The following is a 15174-nucleotide window of genomic DNA, read 5'->3' as shown; positions in this document are numbered from 1 at the left end:
ACTTTAAAAAAATTATTAGTAGTCTTTACTACAAGGTTACCAAATCTTGTAAAGATACATTTAGCAAATTCAGAGTTATAGTAGGTATAGTTGTGTTGTGGTTACAAGATCAGTCAAAATGACTGCACTCACATACAGAATTAATGTGGTCACAACCAGCATTTGTTATGGATTAATATTAAAATGTTTTTAATGAAAATTTCCATTAATGTGTAATTTATAATTAAACAATAAATCATTATTCGTAATATTATATTGCTTTTAGAAGCTTTATATAATTTTATCCATTGTTTTTGAAAGTTTACAAAGAAGACATGAAATGGTTAAAGAGTAAGTTGACTATTCTGCTTTCAACAGAATAATAGTACTTACAACATTGCAAAATATTACAGTGTCTTACTTGTTAGTTACTTCTGTTTCCTGTCTCCTGCTGGTACAATGGTAAGTCTACAGATTTACGATGCTAAAATTAGGGGTTTTATTCCTCTTGGTGGACTCAGCATATAGCCTGATGTGGCTTTGCTATAAGAAAAACATACACACACACACTTCTGTTTCTATAGCATTTATTGTTATTGGTTGGAAAAGGTATAGTGCTCATGGAGCTGTTACAACTATTGTATCTGTGCTTTCAACATTGATTTATTGTATTCATAGTGAACATTGTGTGTTATCTTTAACTTCTGTATTTTCATTTTTTTTATTAGTTTTTTTTTTTTTAAATAAATACTGATATGAATTCATTTCCTTATAAAGATTTTGTCAGTGCATTTCAGTTGGTTGTTACTAAACATGGATTTAATTTAGTGTTACTCTATATTCTACCAAGGAGGAGTACAGTCATATTACCTCATGTTTCAGTGACAATAACTGTTGATTATAGTGTGGAAGAATATTTTAACTTCACATATAATGTAGTCATAACATAAAGCTGAATTTAAGACATTCAGTGTAAAATATATTTCTGAAGTAAATGAAAGAATATTGTGCCATAATGGAGCATGCTTATGAATCATTTGTCATGTTCATTTCATGTGCACATGTTCTGATTAAACTGTATTGTATATTTGAAGCAAGTCTGTTTAAAATGAATTCATGTGTCTGTCTATTTAAAACAAAACTTTCATAAACTTAAAAGTGTTGTCAGTGTAGTGTCAAAAATTATTGATAGGCTGTATTAGCCTAACATGTATGTGTGTGTGTGTATGTGAGGAATTTGTTTAGTACAATTAAAAAATGGATAGACAGTGAATACTGAAGCAGTACAATGAATTGTTTGACCATCAGTGCTTGTCTCTTATTTTTTGAAAATATACCTAAAACATGAGTGCTTCTTCAGAAGAATAAAGAATAATAATAATAATGAACTTCAAAAGTGCTCAAATTTTGGGTTTCTTTTAAAAACCATTACAATTGTTGTCTGTGATTCTGAATCATGAACACTTATCATAGCAGTTAGGGCTGGTATGGCCAGGTGGTTGAGGTGTTCGATTTGTAATCAGAGGATCGTGGGTTCGAATCCCTGTCATGCCAAACATGCTCACCCTTTCAGCCGTGGAGGTGTTATGATGTGATGGTCAATTCCACTATTCGTTGATAAAAGAGTAGTCCAAGAGTTGGTGATAAATGGTGATGGCTCGCTGTTTTCCCTCTAGCGGTACATTGTTAAATTAGGAACAGCTAGTATAGATAGCCCTCATGTAGCTTTGTGCAAAATTCAAAAACAAACAATAGCAGTTGAATACTTTATAGGTTATCATATGTTATACTAGCATTTAGAGCAAGTTTGTTTTTATGTGCAACAGTTGATGTTATATACCTTTGCATTTCATGTTAATATAAATAATGATCTCTTGCAGAATGATGTGCAGTCTAAGTTACTGATGGATATTTCCATTCTTTCATAATAATTTAAAATTATCTGTGGCCAATCACAAGTGGAGGTATTTACTGGGTTACTTTTGGCACTTTTTTGTGAAGTTTATGCATTAATAAGCTACTCGCTGATAATTTTTCAGTAGCCTATCAAGATTTTCCATATGCTCCAGCCATGATTCTCACGTCTAACTAGATCTCAGACTCTCCAAAATATTAGTTACATTAGTTACGTACGTGGAAGAGGAAGGAAAACCACAATGTAGAATAGGACTTAAAAATTAAAATGTATTTTCCTCATATAATATTCTAAAACATATTTGGTGTAAAAAAGTATGGTATTCACGTACACGTTTTGCATAACAACATGATAGAATCCTCAGATAAGCAGTGAGGAAGAACTGAGAGTTGAATAGCAGACATGCTGAATTATCTCACCTCAAAAAAAGAAATCTACTTACAGGTTCTCTGCCTAAAGTATGTAGGTAGAAAAGATAAGGTAAAGGTTATGCTACGAAGTTAGTGTTTTTTAACTTCAGTGCTATTATCATCAAGCAGTTAACAAAGCCCCTTATGTAATGTCAACACAAACCAAGTAGTCTAAAGACATTGCCAAAAATAAAGTACATTTTAAATTAATTCAGAATGTTTAGCTTGGATTTGCAGAAAACTTCCAAATTGTTAATCTGTAACAGATTCAAGAAGAAGTGAAAGTGAAGAATAAACATTCACCTGTGGTCAAATGCAGGCTTTCAACTGTAACAAGAACACACCACAAGGAGGATGCTATTAAGACATCATTGCTGTTCTTTGAGAATGTGAGTTTTATGGAAAATGATGGTGTGTGATATATGCCTGCACCAAAGAGGGTGGGGTTAGAAAATTCCCCACTATTATCAAGAAAGTAGGTGGTGAGAAGTATATCCTACGTAATAGAAAAAACAACTCAATCTAAGTGATATTCCCTCTTTCCTTTTTAGCAAATAAATATATTTTATACCATGTAATAGGAAAGGATAACAGCAAGATTACAATGAAAATAAACATTCTAGTTATCATGATTTAATGTGCTTAAATACAGATTTTGAATATGAAAGGAAAATAATAAAATATCCTAGTCTTAGTTGCAGGAGCAATGAACAGAAACAAATGTGTTGATTTGTGAGAAATATTAGAAAATATTTTAAAAACTGAAGAAAGAGTTGATGAATAAACATTCCAAACAGGAGAACATGGTTATTCATTCAGAATCCATGTTGAAATGCCAGTGCATTGGTTCTGAAAATCCATAATTATTAGGTAAAAAATGAAGCGAGAAAATATATTTGACATTTCTCTTGATGAACAGGACTCAGTAAAGTATCTGTTTCCATCAGATCATGGCCACACTGTTGAATATACATGTGAAAAGTCAAGATAAAGAGGAGCTTTACAAGATATTTTTGTATCATATTAATATACATTAAATACAAAAATAAACTTTTGGAACTCCAATCTTCTCAATTTTTGTCAAATATTCTTAATAAAGAAATTACAATTTTGGAAGGATAGTAGTAGGAGAGGAAGCAGGTATCAGTTGAGGAGAAAGGAGTAACCAGTATATCAGAAGAGGTGATGATCACTGAAAAAGTAAATAAAAAAACAACCATGGCATAGGCATTCAAATGACAGTGACAGAGGTTGGAAAGAAAATGCCATTAGAGAAGAAGTTGAATTCAGTTTTGGCCTGAGGTTCAAAAGCACAGATGAGCTTTTCATATTAGAAAAAATTGGTCCTGTAACACGAGAAAGTGTCATGTAGGAAAAGCCATGAAAAGCTCTACTGAGCCACACAATAAACTAAAAATGTTATTAGATGAAGAAAGATCTTACTTCTTGAGAAGAAAATGGAAGATATCAGCCACCTAATCAAGATTAGATGATAGGTGATTGGCAGACATTTGTGAATTTCAAGATATGAAGATTTTTTGTTGCTGGGAATTCAGTTCTGAATTTCAAGCTGATATGGAAGTTCTAGAAGTTCTCCTGTAATCAATAATCAAATGCTTTTGTGTATTTAGATGTTGGAGGTTGTGCAACAGAAATTTAACGTAGAGAGAAACATAGGTAGTTAAACCAACTTGGACTTGGAAAAACAGCTAGTTGGAGGAGGGGGTCCTCAGAAGGACTGTCAGTCCTTGTGGTCCCACTGAAGGTGTAATTGGATCTAACCCCTATTTCTTGGTTCAAGTTCTTAGAGGATGATGAACTTATTCAGATTTACATAAAGCAGTTGGTTAGTCTGCTTTTCTTGTAAGATCCAGGTAACCAAAGGTTCCATTCATCAAACTTGATGGGGAGGAGTGTTTGTAATAACCCCTTCTCCAGTTAATTAATACATCCAGGTGGGATCACATTTGGGACCAAGGTAAGATATCATTTATGGTCATCAATACGCACTCCATAGCTAGACACAATAATCAACCTGCACCAGACATTTCATATCATACAAGCGGTATTTACACAAATATGAAAAACTTGGGATGCAGTATAACTAGGAACATAAATGTAAGCGGACTGATCAACTGAAGACTGTAAAACAATGCAGCTCAGGATATCCTCTGTTATTGGAGTTAAGCTGGAATGAGTTTCTGTCATTTGAATGAGATCAGTTCCAGAAAAAGGTCACAGAAATAGGTACATCCAGTACAGACTGGAAATGGGCAGCATACTTATGTGGGAGACTTGGCTTTCAGGGTTAATATATTGTCTGCATGAATTCTGTAAGTAGCCATTCATGCCTAGTTATTAAGTAGGGCCTGAACCACACAGGTAGTATCCACCTAGAAACAAAAACTTGTTCTAAGAACGAGTAAATGTTAAATTTTCTTACAATAGTCCAGAACAGTAAAACTTGATGTTTTTCAAATGCTTGTTTAGCATGTCTTTTGCTTCTAGAATTTTTATATTGGTTAAGAGGTATGTATTTTTTTATCATAACTCTGTTATGATAAATATGAAGATAACTACATAACTAGATTTTACTTGCTATATGGCATTTTATATAGTAATTTATATTTTATTGTAACATTTCTGTGTGTGTATGTATGTTTTGTGTTGTTTTTGTGGCTGATATGCTTAGATATCTAATGGACAATATGTGTAATTATAATATGAACTTGTTCCTTGTTGCCACTTGCAAAAATTTCTTATTACATCACTAATTTCTTTAGAAGAAAACAACAGTTGATGATATAAACCATGAACATGTATATTTTTCTTGTATTTTAATTAGATCTTGTTTTCTTTTGATGCCACTTCAAGGAGTATATACAGTTGGTTTTTTTAAATGGTTTTGTTTGTAACACAACTCTCATGTTGGTATAATTTGAACTTGTTTTCATTGTGGTTTGAATTAGTTTTATAATTCAGATTTTTTAAGCAAAACAATTATGCCACTTTTTGCTCAGTTGATGACAAATCTATTCACCTCTAACTATTATAGGTGAAACATTTGCGGAACTATGGAGAGAGATTTCCTGTTGCAAAAACAAAGAATTGGAAACAGAAGTTTGTTAAAGCATTAAATGATCTTTGTTTACAACTAGAAAAGTGTTTTGGAAGGCAGAAAATGCATATAACAACTCTTCGTTACTTCCAAAAACACAAACAGGGTATTCGGAAGCTTATTGAAGAAGGCCCACATTATTCAGAAAGTGACAAAATTTTATTGCCAGATGATATGTTATTATATAAAAGATCATGCTTAACAACAACTTCTTCATTGTCCAGTAGTTTGCATGAGTCAAAATCTGCTGAGTCTGTAAGATATACAAAAGAAATGGAAAATTTAGATGACATGAAAACACCCCCAGGTTCTGAACCTATTAGTTCCTCAGAAAAACAGAAAAATATGTTGAATTTTAAATTCCATGAAACAAATATAAAAAGTGAATCAACTACCAGTTATAGTGGTATTAAAGATGAAGAACCAGAAATAAAATCTAATTCTGGATTGAGAGGATTAAAAGAAAAAATCATCTCATCCAGTTTAGGTTCTTCAGGAGATACAGAATCTCTAAAAACTGCAGAAGCTAATGAAGGAGGAAAAATAGGAACAAAGACTATTAAATCTGATCCTGAAGATAGCAGTATGACCAGAAATATCCAGGTACTACCTGCAACTGAAGTTAAAGAGGTAAACGTCCAGTTGAGTAGTGCAGTAAATAAAGATACAGATGTAGCTTCTTCTATTCAAGAATATGATAAACAGATGTCAACAGTTAGCAAAATTGACAAGTCAAGTGAAAAAGGTACTCTAAAAGACAGTGACAAGAGGAAAGAACTGTGTACATCTGATAAAAACAAGGAAAAGGATGAGAAATATGAATCTTTACCTGAAACTGGCAAAAGTAACAGAAATGATCAGATGCAGACAATCATGAAGGATTCCAGTGGTAACACAAATCAACAAGTAACCCAGAAAGTTTCCACTGGTGACAGATACCAGTTGAAACAAAACAAGAATGACTCCAGCAGTGACAATAAAGGATTGAATGAGAAAGATGAGGTAGTTTCTCAAACTGACAAAGACCAGTCAAAGGGAATTATTTTAAGTGACAGAGACAGGCAGAAAGAGAAGACCAACACTGCTTCTGAAAATGATGTGCAACTTCTGAAAGAAAAAAACAGGAGTGTTACTCAAAGTGATAAAAATCACCAAGGTAAAAAAAGGGAGTATAAGTCTGAAAATGATAAAGAACCAGAAAATAATAAAATAAAGAATGAAACTCAGCATGATATAAATCAGAAGGTAGATAAGAGTAAAGATGCTTCATATACTGAGAGGAACCAAAAAGATAAATTTTCACAAAATAATCAAAACCAACATGAAGAAAAACGAAATTTTCCAAGTATTGAAAAAGTGCATAAAGGAAACAAAAACAGAGATGGTTGTATGATGAAAAGAAATGAAGAGGTTAGAAAAAAGTATTTCAAGAAAGACAAAGATGGAGACAGTGGGAGTACTTCAAGAAGTGGTTTGGGTCAACCAAATGAACGGAAAAAAAGTACAAGTTTTGCCGTAAGAAGTGGCCGATTCAAAAGTGAAAAGATTAGGGACGATAAAAAATATGTCAGTAAACAATTTGAAGAGGATGGAAGGAAAAAGAATATCCAACCAAAGCAAATGAAAGGAAATGAAGACTACAAAAACAAGCAGCATGTTCCAATGAAAAGAGAACACCCTCATGATTACTTTGTAATTAAGAGAAAAAAAAGCAGAAGTCCAACCAAGCCTAATGAAAGAATTACAGATTTCAGCAGAGATAGGCAAAAGTCCACTTCTAAAAGTAGTAGTTACTGGATCTCTTCGGATGACGTCGAGTCTAAAAGAAGTAGATCCAGGACCCCTAGTTTAAACAAGAATTGCAGAACTGGTTCGATCTGGGATGCAAATCTAAAAGATGTGGAGACATCTGCAGTTCCAGAAATGAAGTCATGCACTCCTCAATTTCCAGTGAGAGAGCAGTTTTTGGGTGATTCAATGTTTTCCTATTATCAAGACATGTTTAATCACCCAAAGAATGAAATCAGTTCTGAGAGATTTGGTGGATCAAAACAAATATACACTGATAACAAATGTAAGTATACTAGTAATTATGTATCTGGTAGTGATTGATTGTTTTCAAGATGAATAATAAATATTGTAGCTGGTTTTAATACTATAGAATAGTAAAATAGTAATTTTGTTTTGTGACCCTTATACGTTTAATCGTGTGCTCGAGATGTAAGAATTTACACAGAAACAGCAAGTTTGTTTCATGCTCATTACTTAAGTATATATATCTGTCAACCATGAGGGTCACTTGTATATACCTCCAACTACACTTTTGTCATTTGGATAGAAAATTATGCTTAATTTTAAGTAAGTTTGCAATATCACAAAAAAAAACCATAATGAAGGAATAATTTTTTTGACAAACCCATTAAAGTGATTTATAATGTAACTGTTATTACCATTCTTGGAATGTAACATTGTTTAACTACATACGTAGATGTTATTTATGTGAAAAAGTAAAGCTAATAATATAATGAACATCATGATTTAGAAAAATGATAAAAACTCTTAAACATTAATTTTTAAAAATGGTTATGTATATTTTTAGCCTAGTTCTGGAAAATTTAGTTTGCAAGAAATGAGCAATTTATCAGTGCATAAAGACATGCACAGTTGTAATTAAATGCTTTCAATCCAGAATTTGTGTACATTATAATTTCTGAAGTATTTATGACATCATAGCTGAAGAGTTACTAAAACTAAACAAATTAAGGTATCACCTCTGTCTGACAGCACTTTAAATAGATGTCAGAATTTTGAAAAAAAAAATTTAAATGCATAGTTGGAAACTTAAAAAGTACTCTACATTTCACCCTGATCCTGATCACACCAAGTAATGACGTGTTGCAGCCCTCTAATGGCAAAGTAGTATCGCTCTAAAAACGAGGTTTTGATACCCATAGTGGGCATTGTGCAGTAGCTTTGTGATTAGCTATAGACAGACATATTGCAACCATGTCCTGCAGTTATACACATAACACTGATTTAGCAAAATTAATCTGAAACTATTTTTACAATACAATGCTAATTATATTCAAACCTTCTTCAAGAAAACATTCATGAAATATCAGTAAGGCATGTTACTAGGAATCGCTGTTCCTTAAGCTGGTAATCTATACCGGTTGCACAGTGTACTTTTTTCATCTGTGCATAGGTAGGCCAAGTCTTCTCAAATGGTTGATCTTCTGTTATTTGTTATATGGGGAAACACTCCTTTGTGGTATCATATTATCTATAGGACTATTTCTAGCACTAGACATTATTTGTGTTTATAGAATGGTATTTTGCTCCTTTGAAATCTTTCCCATGTTTTAAATGTGGAAAAAGCTACTTGAAGTTGAAGTAACATTGAGATTTAGCTTTCCTTCTTTGACTTATTCTATATGTACTTTTGTTAAAATTATTTTTCATAATAACCAGTAGAGTGTTCATAGTTTTGATGAGTGTCCTTTCTCTTGGCACCTCTGCTCTCTGAAATATGTTGTTGATCTTTATTACTACTGATTTTCTTTTTTACTAACTGACTTAATTTTGATAACTGTCTTTGAGGTTTACAGCTAAAACGTATCACCACGTTGGTATGCAGTTTCATGTGTTTTTGATATTATACTATTCATTTTTATTATCTTCTGATCATCCATTAACTTTTGTCTTTTGTATCCAGATTTAAGTGGAATATAAGACATTCTTGATATGTACAATATAAAGAGGATTAATCATACAAGATAACTACTTCCTTTGCTGTTTATTATGCTTCATTTGATGGCCATGTTTATGGATTGATGTCTGACACCACAATTTCCACTGTTAACAGTGGATGTTTGATTTTAAATTATGGTCTTTTGCCAACTGTCTACACACTTTCTGCTTATGTTAACACTGGCTGTCAAGACCGTGTTTAAAACACATTAAAAGTCCATTGGTGCTTCATGGGAGCTTGGCACATATGTACTTAATTGAAATTTTCCCGATTCCAGTTCTTTGCTTTTCTTAAACAGATTACTGAGAGTTCTTTTTGAAATTTTATGTACTTTGACTATAGAGTACATCTAAAAAAAAGCACTTTTCATGGGACAATGATATAAAAACAGTTGGCCATTCGTGTGATTGTTTTTGTTCAAGATAAGAACACACTAACATTTGAAGATTCTCCTGCAACTTTCTAATCACCAATATCGCCACTTCAAATAACACTATTTAACACAAATTTTGTTCCTGGATAGTATGTGTTATTTCTTAATTGCTTGTGTTGTAAAAGTACAGAAAATGACCATTATTCCCCTCAAACTTTGCTTTTGTGACATGGAAAATGAAATTTAGAAATTAACCTATTTTCTATGTAAAAATGGGCAAATTTGCACATTTTCATTTACATAAGGTCTGAATAAAACAACATATGAATCAAGATTTACATGTATTTATACTAAAGTTTATACAAAAATGTTGTGAGTAGTTTTTCAAGATTTGCAGCTGTAATATAAGTCACTTTCATGTATCAACCCCCAGATATAGTCTCAGCATTTAACTTTGTTAGACCAAGATCTCTGATCAAATCATTGAGGTCTCTTTGGTTGAGGTAGTATGGGTTTCTCTCACCAGCTGCACCTCTGAAATTGTAATCTGGATCTTCAACGTCTACCTTCTCTTCTGATTTGCTGCTCTTTCCTGAGGATGGCTGCTTTCTCTCTGGAGGAGTTAGTACAGGGAGCTCAGGACAGAGTGGCACTGGGGCAATGGATGATGGAAGGTCTGGATACATGATAGCAGATGCATTCTTGCCAGCCCAACATTTGTTAGGGTCAACCATGCAGGAGTAGCAATTGCTTGAGTGGTCAGTGGGTTTCATGCCAAATTCTTGGAATAGTGAATTTCATGGCTCTCTTTTCCCCTCTGTACCATCCTGCAAAAGAGCAAAATAAAATTGTTGTTATGAAGAATAAATTTATTTTGTCCACAACTAATGTGTAAGAGGTTCATGCAAAATATTTTGTGATTTTTTTCTATTCTATTGGAAATAAAAAAAAAAGGATATTTGAATTTTAAAAGGTCTAGTAAAATTTGTATAATATAAAATCTTACTATTCAAGCAAGCAAAAATTGTCCATCTTACCTTCCAGAGTTTTTTTGCAGGTATAATAAGGTGCCCAGGGTTTGTCTTGATTCAGACAGGCGTGCCGAAATATGCCTTGTAGGCTTCACACAGTTTAGCAGATGCTGTCACAGAGTACTTTTTCACTCTTGTCTTGATAAATTGGCCACATACATAGCAGAATGGGTCTGGATAATTCTTATAGCTTGATGCCATCTGTGATAAAATTGAATAGGTCTGTGTGTTCACTTAGGCAGCTAGAACTAAACTGAAGTGGTGAGTGGTAAGCCCCTGTATATATATTACTATGGAAAGTTCTAGAAAATTCTCATAAGTTCTACAGCATTCTAGAAAGTTTTTGAAAATTCTTGTAAGTTCTAGAAAATTCTCTATCAGCTACTCAGCACTGAATTTACTTGGATTCAGTGATGTCAAGAAAACCCACTTGTAGAGAAAAATATATATGTAAAAACTGCTTGTTTGGGTTGAGAATTTTTTTTTTTTTTTTACATGGAGGATCGAACAACATTTCAACCTTCTTTGGTCATCATCAGGAACCTCAATCCAAACGAGCCATTTTCACATATATATTTTGTTCTACCTGGATTGTTCTGGAAAATGGGTAAATTTGAAAATTTCATTACCCGGGTCACAAAAGCAAAGTTTGAAGAGAATAATAGGTCTTTTCCATTTACTTTAGGCATAAGCAATTGGGAAATAAAACTTTATGGCCAGGAACAAGAAAAGTAAAAATGTTGTTACCTAGTGTAATGGAACACTTAGAACAATATGGGTATAGGCAGTGATAAGTGACAGACAGTAAATATGTGGTGGTGAATAAGACATTGTCATAATTATTTGACAAGAAATGTTAGTGGAGTGTTTGACATTTTAACTGTTAAGAAATGTACGCTAGGTTTGGTGAGTATTTATTTTGTAGCATCTGAATTTTGGTACGATGTACAGAATTTTATGTATTTATAAATTGTCAAGACTGTTGCAAAGGTAGGAAGTCCATAATATGTGATAAGCCTTGTTTTTACGTGTTTGCAAAATGGCAGAAAAAAAATTATGTAGTAACCAATATTTATACAAACCATGTTACAATAGCATTATCAATAATGTAACTCTTCATGATTTTAGACTTTCTTGTGCCTGTCTTCACACTTAAATATGAGAATACTAATTTTGATCACACTTGGATCACCATACTGAAGCACTTGGTAACTGTAAACAATCATGTTTAAATGAAATGTGTTTGTACAGCAATAAACCACTTGGTAACTGTGAACAATCATGTTTAAATGATATGTGTTTCTACAACAGTAAACCACTTGGTAACTGTGAACAATCATGTTTAAATGATATGTGTTTCTACAACAGTAAACCACTTGGTAACTGTGAACAATCATGTTTAAAATGATATGTGTTTCTACAGCAGTAAACCACTTGGTAACTGTGAACAATCATGTTTAAATGATATGTGTTTCTACAACAGTAAACCACTTGGTAACTATGAACAATCATGTTTAAATGATATGTGTTTCTACAACAGTAAACCACTTGGTAACTATGAACAATCATGTTTAAATGATATGTGTTTCTACAACAGTAAACCACTTGGTAACTATGAACAATCATGTTTAAATGATATGTGTTTCTACAACAGTAAACCACTTGGTAACTGTGAACAATCATGTTTAAATGATATGTGTTTCTACATAAACCACTGGTAACTGTGAACAATCATGTTTAAAATGATATGTGTTTCTACAGCAGTAAACCACTTGGTAACTATGAACAATCATGTTTAAATGATATGTGTTTCTACAACAGTAAACCACTTGGTAACTATGAACAATCATGTTTAAATGATATGTGTTTCTACAGCAGTAAACCACTTGGTAACTATGAACAATCATGTTTAAATGATATGTGTTTCTACAACAGTAAACCACTTGGTAACTATGAACAATCATGTTTAAATGATATGTGTTTCTACAACAGTAAACCACTTGGTAACTATGAACAATCATGTTTAAATGATATGTGTTTCTACAACAGTAAACCACTTGGTAACTGTGAACAATCATGTTTAAATGATATGTGTTTCTACAACAGTAAACCACTTGGTAACTGTGAACAATCATGTTTAAATGAATTTTTAACAATATTTTATGAACAAAGTATGTGTGCCTATCATTCTTACTCTTGAAAAAACCCCAAAAAAACACGAATAATTGCAATACTTACAGAAAAAAATATCAGTGTTATGTGACTTTGTTTTTATTCCATGCTCCAATACACACACAATTTCAATATCATATGCACTTGGGAGTAATTAATTAGTTGTTTTAAAAACAAATTACTGTATTCACATTGAAAAAATAATTGATCTTTTTGGGCATTGTGTAGTAACTTCTTTCTTTTGCTAGTTAAAACACTTCTGTATTAAACAGTGATGCTAAGAAAAGCACTTATAAAAAGTTTGGATGTAACATTAGTGTCAAGATTAAAACTTATTTGAAAAGGTTTTTTTAATTTTTTCAAAATAAAATTGGGTAAAACATAATCACTTCTCCTTCAATAAGAAAACCAGCATCTCATGTTAAAAATGTAAAGAAATAAACTGCAATTCACAGTAGGGATATATGAACACAAGGATCCTACCATGTCCAATTGGGCAAGGTTATTTGTGAGTATTATACATCATTTAATAACACAGGTGTGCAGTGGTTCTATTATCTTGAAATTTTTATATGTTCTATACTAATTCCTGTATGCTGCCAAAAATGGTATTTATTTTTCTTCATCATGTGCAGGTTTTTCATAAAATGTCTTGTGTACTTTTATGTAAGTAAATCATTTTAATTGAAATTGGGTCACATTTTGTTATGATTAAAATGTTGATAATCACTGGCTATAGATTTCTTTAAATGTGAATCTTATGGATCGTTCTACAACCCACGAGAAATGCACTGCTAGTACACAAACAGTTAATAGGCTGCATGATGTGTTATTTCTGGATAGTATTTGTTTGTGTGTGTAATTTGATAGTATTATTTATTCATTACCGTATTTAAATGCTATGGCAACAATAGTTTCTGTAAATGACCCAGACATATTCTGTTACACTTGTGATAAATTTGTTGTAAATGCACAACAGCAAAACATTACAGAATATGTTAAGTGTAGGGGGAGTAAGACAAATCATGGACTCCACACAAAGTTTGCACCATTTGTTTTGAAGAGTTGAGACAATGGACTAAAGGTTAAAAAAAAAAAGTATTTGCCTAAGTTAGCTGTTTTGCCTAAGTTGAGAAACTGTGGAGATGACTCCTATTTTTGCTCATATAATATGCAAGGTTATAGTATTCAAAATGAAAAAGGAAATCCCTTATTCAGACCTCCAATAAGCTGTAAGACCTGTTGCTCATGGACTTTTACCAACTCTACTGGAAACTCTTGATACAGTCATCTAATTCTGAATCTGATGTCAATAGAAATGATGATAGAGATTGTTTTTAACCTTAAATGTCTGGTGAATCACAGCTTTTCACACTTGTTGAACTTTATGATCTAATGAGAGATTTAAGCCTTCTCAAGGATTCTTTAGAGATTTTGGGGTCCAGACTTCAGACTAAGAAATAATTTAATTTCTCCAGGGATGTCATTTTATTGGTACAGAAATTGTGAGAAATAGTTTATACCATAGTTTTCAATGGTATTGCTGAATTAATATCAGTAATAGGAGCTGTTGTTTATGAACCAAGTGAGTGGCAATTATTTATTAATCCTTCCAAAAGAAGTCTAAAAGGTATTCTCTTTTACAATTGTAGCACGTGCATCTCTGTTCCTATTGCTCATTTGGTTCACTTTAAGGAAACATGAAAATTTCAAACTTCTTAATAAAGGTGAGATACAAAGAACATGCTAATTTGTGAACACTTAAAAAGATCCTTTGTACATTAGGTCACCAGTTCAATTAAACAAAGTGTTTTGTGTAAATGGGACAGTAGAGCATGAAATCAGCACTGAATAAAAAAACAATGACCGTGCAGAGTCAGCTTGATATCAGGATTGAATGCAAAAGTTTGGTTGATACAAAGAAAGTCCTGTTATCTGTACTTCACCTAAAACTGGGCTTGATGAAGCAGTATGCAAAGACCTTTGTCAAAGATAATGACTATTTCAAGTATCTTTGTGGACAGTTACTAGCTCTCTTTTGAAGTAAAACTTAGAGAAAGGGTTTTTGTTGGGCCTCATATTAGGAAATTTACTTTGGATGAACAGTTTGAAAGGACAAGAAGGAAAGTTGGAAAAGGAAGTGTAGATGCTATTGACAAATTTGAGGAAACAACAAGGACCCAAATTATGAAAATATTGTCAATAACATGCTTAATAAATTCAAAGAGTTGTAATAAGAACTTGAAAGCTCATATTTTACACTTGTATATTGATTATTTCCCTGAAAATTGTGATGCCATCAGTGAAGAGCGAAGGGAAATGTTTCATCAAGACATTAGGGAAATGAAGAGGAGGTATCATGGAAGGTTGAACACCAGCATAGTGACTGATTACTGCTGGTCATTGAAATGAGATGCTATATACC

The 15174-nt window shown here is 32.5% G+C and overlaps 1 protein-coding gene across 1 annotated transcript in view; it reads left to right on the top strand.

Moving 5' to 3' along the window:
- The window catches only part of LOC143234278 (uncharacterized), a 35794-nt gene that overhangs the window by 13185 nt on the left and 7435 nt on the right, over nt 1–15174 (top strand). Inside the window, exon 6 of the mRNA XM_076471517.1 lies at nt 5360–7496. Within this exon, the coding sequence (XP_076327632.1) occupies nt 5360–7496 (2137 nt within the window). The remainder of the gene's footprint in view (nt 1–5359; nt 7497–15174) is intronic.

This window comes from Tachypleus tridentatus, chromosome 12 (assembly GCF_004210375.1).
Source record: "Tachypleus tridentatus isolate NWPU-2018 chromosome 12, ASM421037v1, whole genome shotgun sequence".
NCBI lineage: Eukaryota > Metazoa > Arthropoda > Merostomata > Xiphosura > Limulidae > Tachypleus > Tachypleus tridentatus.
The sequence above is the reverse complement of the archived record's forward strand: the minus strand, read 5'-3'. Positions and strand labels throughout refer to the sequence as shown.